The following is a 22,341-nucleotide window of genomic DNA, read 5'->3' as shown; positions in this document are numbered from 1 at the left end:
TTAGTGAGGGGATTATGACTTTGGGCGATCAAGTTATTAATAAGAATACACATTTTAGATAGATTGGATCTATTGTTCAGAGTAATGTTGAAATAGATGGGAATATTATCAGTAGAATTCAAGTTGAATGGTTGAAGTGGAGGAATGTATCGGACTTGTTGTGCGATAGAAAAGTCCCCCTCAAACTTAAGGGAAAATTCTATAAGATGGTGGTGAGACCTGCAATGCTTTATGGTGCCGAATGTTGGCATTTAAAAGAGAAGCATAACACTAAGTTTTGCAGAGATGAGGATGCTTAGATGGATGAGTGGTTTTACCCTTAGAGATAGGATACGAAATGAGCATATACATGAAAAGGTTGGAGTAGCTCCAGTGAAAAATAAGATTAGAGAGAGTCGCCTTAGATAGTTTGGTCACATTAAATGTAGGCCTTCTGATGGCCTAATTAGGAAAGTTGAGGTATTAGATTTGACTTATGTTAAGAAAGGTAGAGGTATACCTAAAAAGACTTAGTTAGAAAATATTAGAAATGATCTTTCTTTATTAGATTTAAATGAGAATTTGACTTTTAACAGGACACAATGGCGAAAAAGAATTCATGTAGCCAACCCCACGTAGTGGGACAAAGACTTGATGATGTTGTTGTTGTTGTATTTTTTTATTTGAATGAAGGTCAACATTCCCACAATTACTTTTTTCTCTCCACTTCAAATTATAAATTTAATTCCCTTCTTGCAGTCCATTACATGTTTGCATTGCAGTTTGTTTAAATTTAATTAGCTGAATTAAAAGGAAAATGTCAAAATGATTTCTGGACTAATTTTATAGGGCAATTTTAGTCCCATATTATAAATATATTTAATTTAGCCCCTTGATTCCACCAATATGATCTAAAATAGTCAATTAGTTGGATTATTTTAAATAAAATATGAGGAGTCAAGGGACTATTTTAGGTCTGGTTTGAAACTTTGAATAGCCAATATACTAAATTGAATTAAATATATAGTATTATAGTTTAGGACTGAAATGAACTCCCATAAATAATCCAGGGACCATTTTGATGTTTTTCTAGGTGAATTAATGAGCAAATACATCCATTACAGTGCTGACCCATCTTAAGAAATAGTATATAAACAAAATGAATTTGTTCTTCATAATGTCAAAGTTATCATACAAAGGTGACAACCACATGTTCCGTCTAAAAATTTTTAATGTTGATCTAATTGTCGGATTATAGCATATTATACCTCACATCTTGGCATGACGGATTGCAGAAAAGAAATTTCCTCGTCTTCCAATTTAAAATTGGCAACAAACCGGATGCATTCTTCCAAACCACCAAAAACTGTGTATTCACCACCAAAAGGACTTTTTCGGAAAAACAGATCAAACCTGTAGCAAGGACGGGCCCAGAGAAAAGCATTCAAAATAACTAAGACAAATAATTGACATGTGACATACGTACAATAGGAATGGTTTTTCATAGAAGAAATTCTATCATGCAATGAAAAATCATATTATTCAAAAGTTTCTTGGGTTGCTCAGATAAACGCTTAGCCATTGGCATGTGACATACGTATAATAGGAATGGTTTTTCATAGAAGAAATTCTATCATGCAATGAAAAATCATATTATTCAAAAGTTTCTTGGGTTGCTCAGATAAACGCTTAGCCATTGAAGATTTTCTTTCAATATAAGCTATCAATACAAATTGTTGATGCTGATTATTCATGAGTAAGGCCCTTAAAATTTGATTAAGAAAGCATCCCAGCCATCCAAACAAATACCAAATATTATTCATTGAATGATTCCAACAAACTTCTCCATCAAATAAGGCAGAGAATGGGGAATCGATTCAATTGAGTTAAGGTCTTCAAGCTATTTTGCCTCCTAATCTGATTTCCACTCAACATTCCAAAACTCGTCTTCCATATTGTTTCGATTATTTCCTATGTGAGAGAGAGGTAATGAAAAATGAGAGAGATTTTCCATTGAAGCATTAGCAAATGGCAGGGTTAGGGGTGAGAGTTCGGTGGGGAAGGTTTATTGGAATTATAAAAGAATGTACATAGAAAGAGGAATGGAATGAAATGGTTAACTAGTCCATGTTCAATACTAAAGGCTACAAGAGACCATCAAAGGGTACCAAGTTTTGGAGCTTGCTGCTAAGTATGTCACTATTCTTTAGACTTGGAATCATATTGCTTAAAAATATGAATGCCATATGTTCACTTGGATAGATTTTTCTTTTAAATGGGTACCTAGATGAAAACCTAAAAATATATACTCATCAAAATACAAAAAGTGAGTATTAAGATGAGCATTTTGAAATCTAGTTATTAAGAGCTTATGTTGAATTTTTGTGCTTTATTATGTTAGGTAACGATGGTCCTAATTAATGTGGGGTTGTTCTCTAGTATTTTAATTACCTCGTTAAGTTTGATCTACTGTTGCAAGTCTCTTCGATTCAACCCTTTTGATTACCTATTTTACTAGTTTCCAATTCACCGCTTAGCATAAAAAACAATTTTCTCGTTTTGCCATTCATTTATTTGGAAAATCAGTGTTGTTGCTGTTATTTTGTGGATTTGGTTGCTTCACATTTGGCATTGGGAAGTAAATAAAAGCTGATATCGTAATCAAGCATTGTAGCTAATTATTCAATTCATTATTTCCTTCTTTGAAGCATACCAATTTAGAGATTGTAGTTGGATCCGTGTTCCGCCAACTAGAGTTGCAGCTGCTTTCTCACTTGGCATTATTCATGTGCTCTTTGTTTCTTCCCTGGGAACTGTCATTGAGATTGATTATTTAGCCATCCTCCTTTCTCAACATTCTACTATATTTATAGTTGGGTTTCCTGCATTACCTTCTAAAAGTAATTCCCTTTTTTGGGGACTGTAGCTGCATGCAATGGTTGACTTCCTTTAATACCTCAAGTACTTTACTGTAACTAGTTACAATCCGGGAGCTCAATCTTATATTTTGATGATTAAAAACATTATTGGAAGATTATCTACTTATTCCTGCATATTATTCTAGATATTTATTTTGTGCACTATTAACTTTTCAAGTAACAACATCCACGAAGAAAAATTGAAGAATAAGGCTAAAGACTATGCATTGTGAGTGTCATTGAGCCCGAGTCACCTGATTTAGAGACAAATCAAGTGAAAGAAGAATCAGATTCTGTAGTTTTGGTTGATGTGACCTCAACTTCTGAGCCTGAAGAAATAACAGAAATTAATCTCAAAAGTGGTCGTGTTGTACCATCTCCAATGGCATCTAAGAAAGATAAGGGTAAAGAACCTGTCAACCAAAATGAGGGTGTGGTTCGACCAACAATTGCTCCACAAGAGCAAGTGGGTGGTGGACCACCAAAAGTGGATTATAATGTATTAGCTCACCTTAGGAAACTCCCTGCGAGGTTGAGTATATATGATGCACTCGTACTTTCTCTTAAAGGCTCTACTTGATCCAGAAATTTGTTTGGCTCAACTCGCAGAGTGTTCCTTCGAGGAAGCTTTACACTTTAAAGAAGTACCTTGAGTGACATTTTCTGATGAGGATTTACTTCTAGGTACTTCAGATCAGAATCACCCACTTTATATAACTATTGATGTTGATAACTTCAAGTTGAATAGAATACTTGTTTATCCTGGTGCATCGGTCAACATAATGAGCCTAAGTTAGAAGAAGAGGTGGGAAGGAGTGTGTCTTTTATAAGGAACATCAACCCTCAAGTTCAGAAGTGGGTGTAGAACTTGAGGATCTTTCTTTGAATGAAATGGTATAACTACCTTTTGATTAGTATCCTGTTGGTGTCAAAAGTTTAATTAAAAGAGGTTTTGCTCCTTCTATGTGGCCCAAGGGCGAAGCTCAACAACATGAAAATCTATGGAATTCTAAATACAAATTGAAGAAGAATAGATATGGCGTTGGCTTTGGTACTATCGGACCAATAGATGATGATGATTACTGTTTGGTTGTTACTAATAATCTGGATGTTGATATGATATTTACAAAGACCTACAACGCTGTTGGGAGGTCATGTTTGGAGGCTAGCGACGATCCAGATTACCTTCAAATTAGGGATGCACCCCCTGAATTTGAGGAAGAAATCAAATCAACAATTGATGAACTTAAAGAAATCAATTTGGGTACTGAAGAAAATCCACGCCCTACTTTTATAGGTGATTTGTTAAGAGAAAATGTTGCCAATTGTATGATACAACTCTTGATAGAGTTTAAGGACTGTTTTGCTTGGAGTTATGATGAAATGCCAGGATTAAATCCAGATATAGCAGTTCATAAATTTGTCATTCAACCAAATGTTGTTCCAGTCAAACAAGCTCTTAGAAGGATGCGTTTAGAGATTGAACAACAAGTGATCAAAGAAGTGAAAAAATTAATTGAGACTGATTTTATTCGAGAGGAAAAATACCCCTCTTGGTTAGCCAGTGTTGTCCCTGTTAAGAAAAAGAATGGACATATTCGCATATGTGTTGACTTTAGAGACTTGAATAAAGCATGTCCCAAAGATGAGTTCCCATTAACTATCCCAGAACTCATGATTGACATTGCTTCTTCTCATGGTCTCTTTTCCTTTATGGATGGGTCCTCGGGGTACAACCAAATCAAAATGGCCTTGGAAGACGAGCAGTACACTGCTTTTAGAACACCCAATGGAATATACTGTTATAAGGTCATGCCTTTTGGCCTTAAAAATGCTGGTGCAACCTACCAGCGTGCAATGACCAGAATTTTTGATGAACTCATTCATGACAAAGTTGAATGTTACATCGATGATCTCGTGGTCAAAAGCAAAGAAAGAGAGGATCACCTGTTTGATTTAAGGGTTGTATTTGAACAGCTTCGTCTGTACGACCTCAAAATGAATCCCTTAAAGTGTGCTTTTGGGGATGACTTCAGGGAAGTTTCTTGGGTTTGTTTTTCGACACCGTGACATTGAAATTGACCATACTAAAATTAAGGCGATATTAGAAATGAAACATCCTAGAAGTCTTACTAAACTAAGATATTTCCAAGGTAGGTTGACATATCTAAGATGCTTCATATCCAATTTGTCTGGTAGATGCCAACCCTTTGCAGCCCTTTCAAAGAAAGATTCAGAATTCTACTGGAATGATGGCTGCCAAAAAGCCTTCAATAGTATAAAACACTATCTCGTGTCCATGCCAGTCTTGGCCGCTTATTCCGGGGAGGCCATTGATTCTTTACACTACAGCCTCAGATGAGTCTCTTGGAGCTTTGTTGGCCCAAACCAACAATGAAGGAAAAAAGAATGCCTTATACTACTTGAGAAGGCGTCTGATTCCTACAAAAATGAACTATCCTTCCATTGAGAAGCATTACTTATGCCTTATCTTTGTTGTTCAAAAACTTAGGCATTACATGCTCTCTCATAAAGTCAATCTGATCTCTAAGGTCAATCCCCTTCAGTACCTCATGACCCGTCCGACACTCTCAGTACGTTTAGCCAGATGGGCCATAATACTACTTCAATTCGATATCACTTTCATTCCTCAACGTGCTGTGAAAAGGCAAGCTCTTGCTGACATCCTAGCAGCACACCCAATACCGACAGAATCTCCCTTGAATGATGATATTCCTGATGAGCAAATAATGAATTTGGATGACCATGAAAGCCCCACTTGGGAGTTATATTTTGATGGTGCAACCTCTTTCCAAAGAGGTTCTGTTCAAGGCCCATCTCAAATTTCTGGGCCCAAAATTCAGCCCCTTCAAGTGGGAAACAACCACCCAAATTCTGAATTCAGAGAACAAAATCTGAAAATTTCAGATTTCCCGAAGGAAATTTCTTTCAGATTTTATGAGAAGATAATTGGAGTTTTCCTCCTGAACACCCTTTCTCCTCATCCCTAAAACCTAAATTTTCTCTCAGATTTTGAATAAAAACCTGAAGAAAATTTTCAGTTTTTGTGAGACATTTGGAGTTTGTCCATCTACCATAGCAAAGCCGCTTTCGTTCTACATCAGTTTGATATTCATAACGCCTAAAAAAGCTATATTGCGATATTCTTACAGTTTATCAGACCCTTGTACGAATAACGAGGCAGAATATGAAGCTCTGATAACTGGTTTAGAATTAGCAATATCAATGGAAATTAAAAATATCAAAATTTATGGTGATTCGCAGTTGGTAGTTAATCAAGTTGCAGTAACCTATAAAATCTTAAAACCCAACTTGCTTAAATACCACTCGTATGCCATAAAACTGTTCAAGCGAATTCCTAATGGAACATTGGTTAGAATACAGCGTGATCAAAACGCTATGGCGGACGCTCTAACAAAGCTTGCTAAGGAAATGTCATGCCCTGAAAAGGGTTTAGTCCAAATAGAAGGTCAAAATCACCAAATTTTGTCTCCTTTTGACTTTGAAAATCAGAATAAACCATCTTCCTCTGGCGGGTTTTCGTTTGTGGTAGATAAGAAAGATGATTGGCACCAACCTTTCATTTAATATCTCCAAAATGGTAAACTACCAAAGGAGAAGTCTATTGCTCACCAAATAAAGAATAGAGCATTGTCGTTTTCACTGATTAACAATACCTTGTATCGGTGGTCATTTGACCAAATGTGGTTGCGATGCCTTGCAATGGATGAAGGCCACAAGATAGTGACCGTGGTACATGCGAGGTTGTGTGGCGCCCACTAATCGAGACCCAAAATGAAATTGAAATTTAAAAGGCTTGGGTACTATTGGCCTTCAATGATTAAAGATTGTGTTGAAGTAGCCCGACGATGTCACTAATGCCAAGTACATTGAGTAGTTTTGCATCAACCACCAAATGTTTTGCATCCAACAATAGCTTCTTGGCCTTTTGAAAGCTGGGGAACCGATATTGTTGGACCTATAGACCCTCCTTCCTCTAAGGGTCATAGGTTTATACTTGTTGCGACTGATTATTTTTCTAAGTGGGCTGAAGCTATACCACTGAGAGAAGTCAAAACTAGTCATGTACTGCAATTTCTAAAGGACCATATCATATACAGATTTGGTGTTCCATGTCGAATCATATCCGATAATGGTCCTGCTTTTAAAAGTACCAAGCTTAATCAACTTGTTAACAAACATAGCATTGATTGGAGGTATAGTAAGATATACTATCCTCGAGCTAATGGATTGGCTGAAGCATTCAACAAGATATTAGTTCAGTTGTTAAAGAAAACCTTAGATGAGAACAAACGTTAATGGCATGAAAAGTTGGTTGAGGCGTTGTGGGTCTATCGGACCACATATAGAACTCCAACACAGGCCACTCCGTTTGCTCTAGTCTATGGAGCGGAGGCGGTTCTCCCTTTGGAGGTACAGCTCCCATCCCTTAGAATTGCAATAAACAATGAAGTTATAGGTGAACAAAATGTCCAACTGAGGTTGGAAGCTCAGTTGGAAGAACTTGATGGTTTAGATGAGAAGCATTTGCTTGCTCAATAGAACCTCGAGTTGTACCGAGCCCGCATGGCTCAAGCCCACGATAAATTGGTCCGTCCTAGGACTTTCAAGGTTGGCGACTTGGTCCTAGTTCTTTGCATACCGATTATAGCCCACCGTAAAATAGGTGGCAAGTTCAAACATACTTGGGAAGGCCCCTTTGTGGTAGAGAAGGCCTATCAAGGTGGATCTTACCAGTTGATTGATTGTAATGGTGAACGTCCTATGTTGCCTATCAATGGACGTTACCTCAATAAGTATTACAATTGATTGTATGCAAAATTTAATTTCAATGAATGAATGTTTCTTTCAAATGGAAATGTTCTTTTCATTCGATTATGGACTAGGTCCGGATTATCAAAACCTCGGTTCAAAATTTTAAATCTCTCATTTTTCCCCTAAAAGGAAAGAAAGCTCACCTTTCCCCAAAAGGAAGGAAAATCTAATTTTCTCTGAAAGGAAAATCAAGTTCTTTTTTTCTCCAAGTGAAAGTTCATCTTTTTCTCTCTCCAAACGAAAGAAAGTTCAAATTTATCTTTCTCCAAATGAAAGTCAAATGCAAATCTTAGTACCAAATTCTAAGTGTAGATTCCCCAAATAGGAGTCTTCTTATCAATTTCTGAGGTTAGGTAGAATTCAAACCTTCTAAGGTCTCTCCTAGCTCACTCCTTTAGATCTTGTTCTACCCAAGTTGAACTATCAATAGATCTACCCAAATTTAGACTTTTAGTGCTTGCCAAAATGCCCTTTAGTTTTCCCAAATGTTAAGGTTTATCTAGACAAAATAGATGACCTTACACCAAATACCTTTAAGGCTTAAGTAGTACTCAAAATACTCTTAGCCTTAGCCTTCTTGAGTTTTATCTTACCAAAATAAGATGAACTCTACTTCTAGGTGGTTGCCGAAATACCTCTTACAACTTTCTAATAGGTGCCAAATGCCTTTTGAACTTTAGGAAACAATAAATATTCCTAACCCTTCTCAAGTGATAGTGAAAATATCTTTGAGAACCCTTTAGGTAGTAGCCAAAATACCTCTAACTTTTAGGAGATAGCAAGACATCCCTAAGACCCTTTTAGAGACACCAAATGTCTCTAATTCCTTTTCAAGTGATAGTCAAAATATCCTTGAAAATCTTATAGGTGGTAGCTAAAATACCCCTAGCCTTTAGGTGATAGAAAAATATCCCTAAGCTCTTTTAGAAGTTCTTAAATTTCTTCTAACCAAATCAAATTCTCTCTAAAGATATCAAATGTCTTTAGAAACCTCTTTAGAAGTTGTCAAAATGCTTCTAAAACTTCTCATCCAAGAGCAATCTAAAACTCCTTCCTTAAGGTGATATATAGAAATCTCCTTATCTTTGTAGATCTTGCCTAAATCCAAGTTTAGGCTTTCATAGATCTCTCTTTCTCTTTTAAAACATATCCTATTTGATTTAAGAGATCTTGTTTGATCATTATCCGGTCAACGCCAATATGTGTGGCGTACTTCTATTCGTTCACCACACATATTGGGGGTCCTTTTGTTGACACATTTTCACATCGACCCTACTCCGATCGAGCCCGAATGGACTCGACCGCGCTCGATCGATTCGATCGAAGGTCGTCAAAACGAAATTGTCACAAATTAATCCTCATTTAATTATCAAATCAAGTCGAATCAAACCCATTCGAGCCTCGTCGAACCAAATTCGACGCAATTCGGCGTCGATTTGAGCCCAATTTCGTAAAATTGGATCAATCTGACCCATTTTGGCTCGAATCGATCCTAATCAATTCAAATTGGGTCCAATTCGAACCCAATTTCAGCCCAATTTATCAAGTCTTGGCTCAATTCAAATCCCAAATCAAGATTTGAAACGAACGGCCTAGATTTCCTCTAGAATCCCGCTCTGTTTTCCATCAAATCGCTTTATTTCTGCGGCTGTAGCAGGATATCGGGCAGGAAATCTACTCAAACGCAATCCTTGCGTACAGAAGGAGCGGGAGACGAAGAGGGGAAGGTCATTCGCCCCTTCATTTCCAGGCAGAACCCTTGCCCGCGTCGAAGCCCTATTCGCAACCCCTCCCTATTCGCAACCCCTCGGCCGTGCGAAACCCCCTTCCGATTCCGCCTGGACCTTCGGCCGAGCCTTCCAGAGGCTATGTCTCCCTCAGTCACCGAACCACCCGAAGCCATCAGGCTTTAGGTCAGAGACCACGTCCGACCCGAGAGTCCCCGATTCCATCTTGATCGGGGCTTGTGCGGCTCTCTATCCTGAGGAAGATTTCTACCTCTTCTTCTTTCAACTCCGGCGAACTTGGAGACTGCCGAAAGGTTCCCAAACAGCAAAGGAGGGCTTCAAAACCTTCCAAACAGTGGTTTGGAGCCTTAAAATCACCTTGGACAGTGGTGGCGACGACCGGAACAGCTTGGACATTGATCTTCCTCCCTTTGGAGCGGCTTGAAGCAACTTTGGAGCTTGGATTGGAGCTTGGACAGCGATCCGAAGCTTGAATCGGAGCTTGGACAGTTCTTGGAGCTTGGATAAGAGACCTAGAATAATCCGGGAGAGGTATAACACTAAAACTTAGGCAAAGCCTTAAGTCCCCCCTAGCCGTTGATGTGTTGTAGACGTCCCCAAGCCCTAGGTCCCTAAAAACTTTGATTTTTGGTCTCCCAAAATCCTTTGTTCGCTGTCCTCTCCGCAAAACAGTGAAAAATTAGTGTTTTTCACTTGTTTGCTCTCTTGTGAGAGCCAAAAAAGCATGCTAACGCATGAAGGGGTGTTGGATTGGTATCCAACACCTCTCAAATGCATATAATATCATCCATGTTATGTCTAGTGCCCTTACCTACGACCAAATCATATGTTTAGTGGCTCATTCGATGTCAAATGAAGTCTAGAAGCGTATAGTCTTTTATCTAAGTGTGACATGCGTTACTAGATCCCTAAAACTTGTATGTTACGACAAAACTAGTATATGCATGTAATAAGTTTGCATCACCATGACATTTATAATCTCCTCTAAATTTATTAGATGTTCAAACATGCATTTCAATTATTTCTATGAAGTTGTGGGATCTTTTATGAGCATTATTGGTTCATGTTTCAAATCCCACAACCAATTGATTGATTGGAAACATTGTTGAGCTTCTTTAAATTTAGGGAGGCAAAGCAAGGAATTTTTTTCTTTTTTTTACATGCTATCATTTTTTTATTATTAAACATAGCTTGCATGGGTATTTGGTTTATGTCAATGGCTATGATCCTCATGTGCCTAAGATTTGCAAAATCATGAATGTGTCTATCAAACTCATGAATGCTTGCAAAGCAGAGATGGAGTGTTCTACGGCTTAAAGGAGCTTATAGATTACACCCCATCACATGTTGGAGTTTGTTAGGCATGTTTAGTGTAATTTGCAAGTTAATGCGTCAAGAGCACCAACACATAACTTAGGCACATGGTGAAGCTTTTGAAATGGCAAATCGAAATGCTTTCATCCCTAGGTCTTCCTTAGACTGTAGCAAACTAATTCTTAGAACCTACCCATAAAGTTTCCAATTACGATTCTATCTTATATCTTTAGGTTCCTTAGATAACCCCACAAGTTATCTTCCCAAACTCAAAATTGTAGGACCAATCCCTCCCACTCAAATCATGCCAAAATTGATTTGGAGACCATTTCAATGTGTTGGAAGCTCTCAAGTAGTCTTCCCTCCCTTATGCATGGTAATTTGGAGCACCTCAAATCTTCATTTTTCCATTGCATGAATGATCTTAACTTTGGATTCTAAAAATCCTAGGTTCAAATCTTTTTGCTTGTAGATACAAAATCTACAAGCATTTATCCTTTCCTCCTATGCAAGGTCGTTTGGAACCTTTCAAGTCTCCAAGCATCTCATTGCATGAATCACTTGGAGTTTAGGGCCAAATCCTAAATTACATCTTGTTTGTTGAGACAAAAATAATGAACAATCATATATCCTTCCTTGTGTATGTTAGCTTGGATTTACCTAAAATCCTAAGCACATGCCAAGAGACATTGAACGTGGAAACAAATTCCAAGTTCCTCTCTTCCTCGTTCGTTGAGTCACAACATCAACAAACAAATACATACCATTGCATGACTTTTGGATGCGCCCTCAATGCTCCAAATGTTAGATTGTGTGAACTTTAGCTCTACCCCAAGAGCTACAAACCATCACATGTCTACTTTTAGGTTTCTCCTAGATCTTGTCAAAACAGATCTTTAGGATTTTTCTAGAAAGTTCCCAATCCCCAAAATCATATCAAATTTGATTTGGGAAAACTCCCTAACATTTTAGGGAGTTAATCCTCTCTTCTTCAAACGAATCTAAAACATTTGTAGGAGAGTAGGAGGTTCTCTTCCTTATGTATATGTCCCTCATGCATAGTAGTTGGGGCATTCTCTAGGCTCCAATTATTATAGCGCATGAATCGAGACCCTAGGATCAAACACTAAGTCTCCATTCCATTTGATAATAACATAAAGTTAGCAAATGAACATTTCTCCTCTCATATGTGATGATTTGGAATTCTCTAAAATTCCAACTTATCATTATATGAAGATTTTGTAGCTTATAGCCAAAATCTAAGCTACCTCTTTCTTTCATTTGAGACACAAAGATCAATGAAAGAATTCCCTCTTTAGGCTTAGGATTCTAAATCTAGTCTATCTCATTTATCTAACCTATATAGGTAGATGACCACAATTTGTAGTTCCAAAATTACATATTGTACCTCTTATTCATGATTGTTTGGAGCTTCCTTTTAGCCCCAAACACATCTTTCCAATGAATTTGAGGGAATTTGGAACCAATTCCCAAATTCTTTTACCTCTTTTGTTGGAACATGAAACCAACAAATGCCCTCTCATGCATAGTGATTTGAGACTCCTCAAGTCTCTAAATATATCACTAAGTGAATCATTTAAACCTATAATCAAATTCTAAGGTTTTCTTCTTTTTATTTGTTAGAACACAAAACTAGCAAGTAAATATTTGTGTTCATTCATGAATGATAACTTGGAGCCTCCAAAGGCTCCAACCAATATCATTACATGGTGTTAAGTCTTAGAAACAAATTCTAAGTCACCCACCTCTTGTTTGTTAAGACAAAATCAACAAACAATTTTCTTCCCCTTTCATGCATGACCTTTGAAGCCTCTTCAAAGCTTCAAATACCTCATTGCATTGTCTCCTAGTCTATCTTAGGAGCTATCACCTATCTTCGTCATGCATTGTGTTATGGATTTCTCTAAATCCTAAAATACATCATGCCTTAAGTTCTTGAACTTAGAAGCAAATTCTAAGTTCCTCCCATCCCATTTTTTGGAATACAAAAAACCAACAAATCTCTTCTCATGCAAGATATACTAAGGCACCTCAAGCCTTTAAACATATCATTGCATGAGTCATTTAACTTTAGGACTAAATCTTAGGTTCTTTCCCTTTCTTTCTTTGTTAAAGTGCAAAGTCAACAAATAAATGTACACTTCTCTTTGAACACCAAATGTTGAAGTAATGATCATAAGCTGCAACCCCCAAGTTGCACACTTCTTCCCTCATTTGCCTAACACACATTTGGCAAATGGTTACACATCATTGAACATACAGTTCAATGATTTACCCTCTCAAATACAACCTATAGATTGTGTATCCCTTCACATCTTTCTACAACTCAAAGATTGTAGAAAGATATTTTTATTCTCTCAATCCAAATTTTGAGAATGTGCACTACCCTTTGAACACCAAATATTCAAAGAATCCTCATGGGGTTGTAACTTCCAAGTTGCATCCCCTCTCCTTTTCTACTCCAACACAAATTGGAGGAGTGAACCTCTTCTTTGGACACCAACTCTTCTTTGGACACCAAATGTTCAAAGGAACTCCTCCAATTTGCAATCCCCAGGTCGCACTTTAGACCACTTCTTTTCCTACAAGCACAAATTGTAGCCAAAAGCCAAAATTCCCTTCATTTACCTTAACCTAAACTAAGAAAATGAAATCCTACCTCCTTGAATACAAAAATTCAAGGAGGCACCCTATTAATTTGTAACCTCAAAATTGCAAATCCTCCTTCACTTCTATAAGCTCCAAAAGCTGTAGAAAATTCCTTACTTTAGCTCAAAAGCTATAGGTTTCTTCACTTTCTCTTCCCTTCTACTCTTCTAAACCCAAGTTACGAGAGTGTACCCCTCTTTGAACACCAAATGTTCAAAGGGGCATTCAGAAGTTTGCAACCCATAAGTTGCACCTTCTTTTCTTCTTCTACGACTCAAAAGGAATTGTAGAGATCCTTCTCATCCCACTAACTCAAGATTAGAGGGGTGAATGTTCCTTTCTTTTGAACACTAAAATGTTCAAAGAAATCTTTCCACCTTGCAACTTTTAAGTTGCATTTTATCCCCTCTTTCTTCTCTATAAATTCAAAATTGTAGAAAAATTTTCACATTCCTACAACTTCAAAGTCGTATGAAGTTCTATTTCACTCAACCCATGTTGAGTGATTCAATCATGATTCCAAGTCAATCTACTTGTTGAACCAAAAACAACAAGTAATTTCATCCCAAACAGAGGATTCAAAAGTCTTATCTCCCTCCATCCTTCCAACTCAAGTTGGAAGGGTGCAACCCTCTCTTTGAACATCAAAGTGTTCAAATATTTTCGTGAATTTGCAACCCATAAGTTGCATATTCTCTCGACTCTTCTCTCATTTTCAATTTGTAGGAGATTTTCTCTCTCTTTAGCTCCAAAGCTAGAGAGAATTCCCCAACATTTAGCCCAAAAGCTAAATGTTGGATACCCACTTTCTCTTCTTAGCTCCAAAAGCTAAGGAGAGCCCTTCCAACATATAGCCCAAAAGCTATGTGTTAGACTCTCTTTCTCCCCTCTTCTTTATCCTCAAAGCTAAAAGAAGTATTCATTTCTTTCCTAGCTCCAAAGGTTAGGAGGAAATCCCTTCAATATTGAGCTCAAAAGCCACATGTTGGACACTTCTTCCTTAGATCCAAATTCTAAGAGAACCCTTAGTGTGACATACCACACAAACCTCACACACTTAGATGCACAACCCCTTATGCATAATAGGATTAGGATTTTTCCTTTGTGTGCGCATGTGAATGATAATTTGGTGTGAATGACTTTTGAATTGTCTGCATTATCGGCACTTGCACTTAAGTTGTTAGTATAGAAATATATACATGCTTTTCTGTGCAGGTGGTCATGTCCAAGAGGGGGTAAATAATAAATTATGATTATGCTAATGTTGTTTGCTTGCAAGCGCTGCTTAAAACCCCCCAAGAGATATGGTCAATAGGATAGAAGCAGGTGTTTAGCATTCTAAGTGATAGGCCAATTTTAGAATGTAATATGATTATTATATAAATTGCTTCTGACTCTATTTTGCAGGCTTGAGTCTTTTTCTTTTTCTATCATGTATTTGATTAGATTTAGAATGTAAAACTTGTGGGGTTTGGACTAAAAGGAAAGGAGGATCGAGGAATGATGTACCTTTTTGGAGGCAAAGCCCAAAGATTCATTTTGAAAAGTTTGAAGGCCCCCACAAGTAGAGTTTGTAAATTTAGCTGGATTGTATAATGGCAGGCAACTCAGCTGCCAAAATTATTTGTAATGACTGGGATACTATTTATATTTCTACTTTGGTTTATATACAAGCATGTCTTGATGTGTTTACTGGGTGAGCATTGAAAAAGCACGTATTTTTTCTAGGTTTCTTCTATTGTTTTATTTGGGAGTGGCCTAGACTTGTGATACGATAGGCTCTTAGGATAAATATAAATTTTCTACCCCTTAAATTATAAGAAACTTAAAATCAATCTAGGATTCATATTTTCTAACCAAAAAAAAAACTTGAATGGCTCTCTTTCAGGGAGCCAAGTTTTTCCCAAATTAAAAATGAACATGCATAGCCCGAAGTATGTTGCACATAAAAAGCCTTCACTTAAGGACTAGATAAAAATCTTTCTTTTGTGACTCAGCATTATGCATACCCATATAATTAGGTTAGGCATCTTGGCCTCAAAGTCAAGCTATAAATCCTACATTCCTAAATGAAATAAGACTCCACTCTACATTTGCATTGAGACCAAATGACATGTTTTTAAAGTCGACTAGGTGGGTTTAGCTGGTAGTCCCTTCCAAGCGGGATAGTAAATCCAGAGGTTGGGTAGGCTATGCCTCATATGAGGTGTAGCTTATAAGTCCCTTTTGCATCCATTAGATTTAGGTTCGAGACACTATCCATCGGTAGTCCTCACCTTAATTTTAGAGTCTGAGGCAATAGTTGATTTCAAATCACTATATAAGACCTCACCTTTCGGGCAATTTCTTCAGCATGTGTTGTTGAAATGCAATCCCCAACTTTTTAATAAAAAAAATATCAACTTAAACCAAATTTAGATTTCTAAAATGTAAAGCCCAACATAGGATAGTTAAAGCACCTCTGAGTTTCCCTCAGAATCAAGTGCTCCTACTTCACCTCTTTTGGCTCTCATTTCAAATCTAATTCCAAGTTGATCTTTTCACCTCCTTGAAACTCCTAAAGGCTCAAAACCCTTTAAGAAAGACTTTCACGAATTTTAAAATAAAAATCAAACTTTAGCCAATGTCTAAAATGACTTCCAAGAAAGAAAATCACTAGTTTAATCAAAATTCTTCTCAAGCCAAAATTTGGGATGTAACCATAGGGGCTTGCCCCTATGGGACGTCTGTACCCCAGAAATAAATAAACCCCACTCGACCAAACATCGAGTGGGGGAATCTCTGTTAAATTGTAAATTTTATCATTTATTCCATAAGGAAATGATTCTTTAACCCTTCGGAATAATATATTATCATTTTTATGCCGTGTTCAATTATAAAATATGCAATCCGTTTGAGGATACAAAAATTCTCCAATAATGCTACTGTGCTAATGCGCTCCACTACCTCATAGAGCCCAAAGTAGTGGGGGGCGAGAGCTTCTCATTTCTTCGTTGAGCAAAATTCATATGTCTGTAAGATTGAATCTTCAAATAAATCATGTCCACAACCTCAAACTGCACGTGTTTTCTATGTCTATCTATATGTTTCTTCATAATTTGTTGTGCTCTTCATAGATGTTCCCTTAATTCTGTCAGAATCCGATCCCTTTCTCCTAAGTACTACACTGATGACACTAATGTGTTGTCATGTTCATAATGTATTAGATGAGGTGGATCCCTCCCATATAGGATTTTAAATGGCGTTGTCTTGGTTGTTGTATGATATAAAGTGTTATACCAATATTCTGCCTAGGCTAACCACTTGGCCCACAGATTTGATGTATCTGATACAAAGCAACAAAGATAAGTTTCCACACTCTAATTCACCAACTTCATCTAGCCATCCGTCTGGGGGTGGTAAGTTGTACCCCACTTCAGAATAGTCCCCTGCATCTTGAATAACTCCCTCCAAAAGTGGCCCAAAAAGATCTTATCCCGATCAAGTACAATAGCCTCAGGTACCATACAAATGGACCTCTCTAATGAATATGGTTGCCACTGAAACCGCATTGTATAGGTGGCGTAAGGGAACAAAATGAGCATATTTTCTCAATCTGTCTACGACCACTAGAATCATAGTGAACCCTTTTGATCTAGGTAGTACCTCAATGAAATCCATAGTCACCTCTTCTCAGACTTCCGATTATGCTAAAAGCTACCACCTGGAGCCATAATCAGGTATTTGTGCCTCTAACACACATCAAACTGGCCAACAACTCATCTACATCATTCTGCATGCCCACCCAGTATAGCACCACTGCCAATTGATGATATATATTCTGAACTCCTTAACATCCCCCAATAAATGTGCCATGAAACTCCTATAACAAGTAAGGGATGTGTGGTGATATTCTTGAAAGCATAAACTCCCTAGTATAGTAGCTTTTGATCCATCAAAGAATAACCAGGAAGGTTATCCTTGTCCTATAGATAAGTCTCTTCTGATCTTACTTAGCTCTGCATCCTCCTCACTTTCACATTCAAGGCCTCTCAATCCACCACCATGGGAACATATAGAGCCATAACCTGAGGGTTTTCATCACACCTGGGGAGAGCATCTGCAACTTTATTTTCCAACTCGGGCTTGTATTGGATCTCAAGATCATAACCAAACAATTTGGAAAGCCACTGCTGATGCCAGTACCAAGCAGTAAAAAACAACCACCAAAATCAAGAAAAAACGGCAATGGTATGTAGGAACAACACTAATAAAGCTAAAATAATAATCTCCAATCAAAGAAACATAAGATACAATTGATTCGCTTGAGAGGTAAATCGACTCTTCCCAATTTCCTAGCATCAACTAGGAACCTAAGAAAAACTACTTTAGAAAATTCTTCGCATAATCCCTCCCACTTACAAACTTTCCCCCTTAAAACCAACTTTAATGCCACCATAAGTGTCCCTCACATTTCCTTCAATGATCTCCCCTTAAACTTTTCCCACAATAAATGCACCTCACATTTCCTCTAATGATTTCTCCTTAAACTTTCTCCTTCTATATTTTGCTCATTAAATGAGGTGGATCCGTAATTGTATCAATACTCCCCTCCCAAAAAGTCACTCCTTAAGGTGGAACAAGAAAATTGCCTCCATATAGTATTGTAGGCTTCCCATGTTGCTTCATATTCTGATAAATTCTTCCACTTGATCCCCTTGTTAGTGGTTTTAATATTACCTTCATATCTTCTGATAGCATATCCAGTAGTGTGAGCAAGGGTGTATGGTCTTCAATGGCTCATCTCAATTGTGAAACATGAAATACTTGATAAATGGTTGAAGTTGGTGGCAACAGTAGGCCATAGGCGACCATGCTAATGCACTCCATGACCTTGTATGGCCCAAAGTATCAAGGGAAAAGCTTCTTATTCCTTTGTCTAGCTAGACTCTTCTGTCTGTAAGGTCGGATCTTCAGATAAACTATGTCTTCAATCTCAAACTACACAGCCCTCTTGTGTCAATATGTTTGCTTCTTCATAATTTATTGAGCTCGCAGTAAATGTCCCTTCAATTCTGCCAAGATCTGACCCTTTCTCCTAAGTACTGCTCTACTGACGATAATGTTATGTTGTCATGCCCATAATGTAATAGATGAGGGGGATGTCTCACATATATGATTTTATATGGTGTTGTATGTGCTATTATATGATATAAAGTGTTGTATCAGTACTCTGCCCATGCTAGTCATTTGGCCCGCTTCTTTGGGATATCCGAGACAAAGCAACGAAGATAAGTCTCCACACTACGATTTACCACCTTCGTCTAGCCATCTGTCTGAGGGTGATAAGTAGTACTCCGCTTCAAGATGGTCTCCTGCATCTAGAATAGCTCCCTCCAAAAATGGCTCAAAAAGATCTTGTCACGATCAGACACTATGGACTCAAGCATGCCATGCAAACGGAACAACTCTTTAATTAGAGCAGTTGTCACTGACTCCGCAGTGTATGGGTGGTGTAGGGGAATGAAATGAGCGTATTTATTCAATCTATCCACCACAACTAGAATCACAGTGAATCCTTCTGACTAAGGCAATCCCTCAATGAAGTCCATAATCATCTCTTCCCACGCCTTCTCCAGTAAAGCTAAAGGCGGTAAAAACCCACCTGAAGCCATAACCTGGTATTTGTGTCTCTGACATACATCACAACTGGCCACCATTTTCTCCACATCCTTCTACATGCCCACCCAATATAGTTTTGCTACCAGTCAATGATATATCTTTTGGATTTTTGAATGTGCCCCAACAGATATGCCATGAAACTCCTACAACAAGTGAGGATGTGTGGTGATGTCCTTAATAGCAAAAACCATCCCTGGTGTGGCAAGTTCTGATCCACCAAGGAATAAAATGGACGACTATCCTAGTTCTGCAATAAATCTCCTAAGATTTTACTTAACTCTTCATCATGCTCGCTCTCTAGCTTCAAGACCACTCAATCCACCACCAAGGGGACCGATAGAGCCATTACCTAGGGATCTTCCCTAAATTTAGAGAGAGCGTATGCTGCTTTATTTTCCAACCCAGGCTTGTATTGAATCTCGAAGTCATACCCCAACAACTTAGAAAGTCACCATTGATACTCCTCTGTCACCATCCTCTGCTCCGGCAAGAACTTCAAACTCCCCTGATCGGTCCTAACTATGAAGTGTCGCCCCCAACAAGTAAGGTTTCCACTTCTGAATTACTAACACAATCGTCATGAGCTCCCTTTCATATACTGATTCCAGTCTAACCCAAGCAGTCAACACTTGACTATGAGCCTCTGCCCTTGCATTATAACTGCTCCCAACCCATAGCCTAATGCATCAATCTCAATTACAAATGATTGGCTGAAATCTGGTAATGCTAACACAGGGATGCTAGTCATGGTTTTCTTCAGCTAATCAAATGCCCGAGTGACTGCCTCCCCACATTTGAAATTGTCCTTCAATTGTTATGTCAATGGTCAAGCTATAGAGCTGTATCCCTTCACAAACTTTCCATAATATCCTGTGAGTCCCAATAACCCCCTTATCCCCTTCAAATTTTTAGGCACTGGCCACTCCACCAATGTCTCTATCTTGGTTGGATCCACTAACACCCTAGCTTGAGACACTATATGTCCCAATTACTCCACCTTGCTGCGCACTTCTTCAAGTTGGCATAAAGTTGGTGCTCCTTCAAAATTCCCAAAACCATCCCCAAGTGATCCAAGTACTCCTCCTCCAACTTGTTATAGATAAGGATGTCATCAAAGAAAACTACAGCAAACCTCTAAAGATAAGGCCTGAACATCCTATTCGTGAGTAACTGGAATGTGACAGGGGCCTAAGTGAGGCCAAAAGGCATCATCGAGAGCTCATAGTATCCCTCGTGAGTTCTGAAAGCCATCTTATGGGTGTCTTCTAATCTGGTGATACCCTGGCTTCAAATCGATCTTTGAGAACACCGCTAAATCATGCAACGCATATAGAAGCTCATCAATGACCGGTATGGAAAACTTGTCCAACACAGTCTCCTTGTTCAAGTCATGATAATCTACACATAATATCTAACTGTCATCCTTCTTCTTCACCAACAACACGGGACTAAAAAATGAGCTCACACTAGGCTTGATGATCTTGGCTTCAAGCATCTCCTGAATCAACCTCTCAATATCATCCTTTTGGACCTGTGGTAGTAGTATGATCGGACACTAATGGGAGTGACTCATTCCTTCAAAATAATAGCGTGCTCGTGCTTCCATGGAAGAGGCAATCCTTGGGGAGGTTGGAATAATTAACTAAATTGTTGGAGAAGCGGTTGAACTATTTCTAAATGTCATCTATCTCCTAGGCGTCTCCTCCCTCCAAGCTCTGGAGCTCCCAATCCTTCACCCTATATGGCATGCACCATGTTTTCAAGGAAACTATTACTTTGGATAAACTAGGATCTACCTTAATCACCACATTTTTCCCCTCCACTTGGATCTCCATAGCCATGGCCTTCTAGTCCGCCTTGATCTCCTCTAAAGTTTGTAGCCACTTCATATCCAAGATCAGATCTGTACTTCCCAACTCTAGTAGAAGAAAATCCTCCATGATATGAATCCCCTGCTTTCCATATCCATCAGCATAAAATTGAAACCCTGCTTTCACAATTGCTATTATAAAAAAGAAATATAAGCCAATGCTTTCCATATCCATCAGCATAAAATACAGTGAACTACATCGTGGCCAGTCAAAACTTTAACAAAAGAAAAGAAAAATCATAAAATTATTTAGTAAAACTAAGTGATAAATTCAAACAAACATGGGAGCTAATGCCAGGCCTCTTACTCACCCATGCAACAACAAAGAAACAAAAGTTACAGGAACCCAAAATAACAGAAGAAACCGGAAATCTGAGCAATTTGGCAAATAAATCAAACCTAACCCGATTAACAATCACTCACATAGAAGAAGAAAACTGAAAAGAAATAAAAACATGAACGTAGCACGAGTACGAAGAAACTCACACGGCTCGCTCTCGATGTTTACCGGCCTTCCAGTAGGCATAGGCCATGGTGTACTGGTACTGGTCGGTAAGTAGCGGGGTCACCATCGGATTCGTCGCCGCAGGAATAGAAGCTGCAGCTGATTCGTTCGCCTCCGCCATTGATTCCATCCCGCTGCCCCTCTGTAGGGCTCCTCTCGCTTCCTAGCGTTCCTTGCTCACAGATGTCAGGGGAAAGAAAAAAAGCAAATTTATCAGAGATCCAGCGAACCACCGCGTTCCACAAGATCCGGAAGAGAGAGAGTAATGGAGAGAAGAAGCCAATGGCCAAGGGAAGCCGTCTCTTTTTTTTAATGGTGGTGCTCCTCGTTTTCCCTTTATTGCCTCTCCCTTTCGAATTCTCGAAGAGTTCCACACGAAGAAGTTAATGCGGTAAAAATGGGCTCCAGGTTCCAAGAAATCATTGTAGATTTGTTAGAATAAAAATAATTATAATCGGAATGGAGAAAAGTGGCGATGGAGGCGGTTTGAAGTTCGAATCTTTGAATTCTCTTTGGTTTGATGCGCATGTTGACTTTTGTGGTGCCGAGATGGGTTCCATCTCGTTTCCTTCTTTCGCACCTGCGTTGCGCACCGTTGGGTGGATTCGAACTTCTATCTGGCAACAATAAAAAAACTGCCAAAGCCAAACGAATAAACTCAGCCTTACTTTTTTAGGTGGCTTTCTTAATCCTTAATTTATTATTGTTTTTTTCTTAAATTTTAATCTTAATTTTATTTGGTCATAATTTTTTGTTATTTTTAAAAACATTAATAATAAAAAGTTTTTTATTTTCTACACTAACTTTAATTTTTTTTTA

At 38.2% G+C, this 22,341-nt stretch overlaps 1 protein-coding gene across 1 annotated transcript in view; it reads right to left on the bottom strand.

Moving 5' to 3' along the window:
- The window catches only part of LOC110104812 (nicotinate phosphoribosyltransferase 2), a 53,604-nt gene extending 31,492 nt beyond the window's left edge, over positions 1-22,112 (bottom strand). Inside the window, exons 1-2 of the mRNA XM_028693145.1 lie at positions 21,504-22,112; positions 1,248-1,392 (exon numbers count right to left, since the gene is read on the bottom strand). Coding sequence (XP_028548978.1) covers positions 1,248-1,392; positions 21,504-21,652 — 294 coding nt within the window. The 5' untranslated portion in view covers positions 21,653-22,112. The remainder of the gene's footprint in view (positions 1-1,247; positions 1,393-21,503) is intronic.
- Positions 22,113-22,341: the final 229 nt, after the last annotated feature.

The sequence above is a fragment of the Dendrobium catenatum genome, unplaced genomic scaffold (genome assembly GCF_001605985.2).
Source record: "Dendrobium catenatum unplaced genomic scaffold, ASM160598v2 fragScaff_scaffold_231, whole genome shotgun sequence".
Lineage (NCBI taxonomy): Eukaryota > Viridiplantae > Streptophyta > Magnoliopsida > Asparagales > Orchidaceae > Dendrobium > Dendrobium catenatum.
Note: the sequence above shows the minus strand (reverse complement) of the source record. Positions and strands in the feature narration are given on the sequence as shown.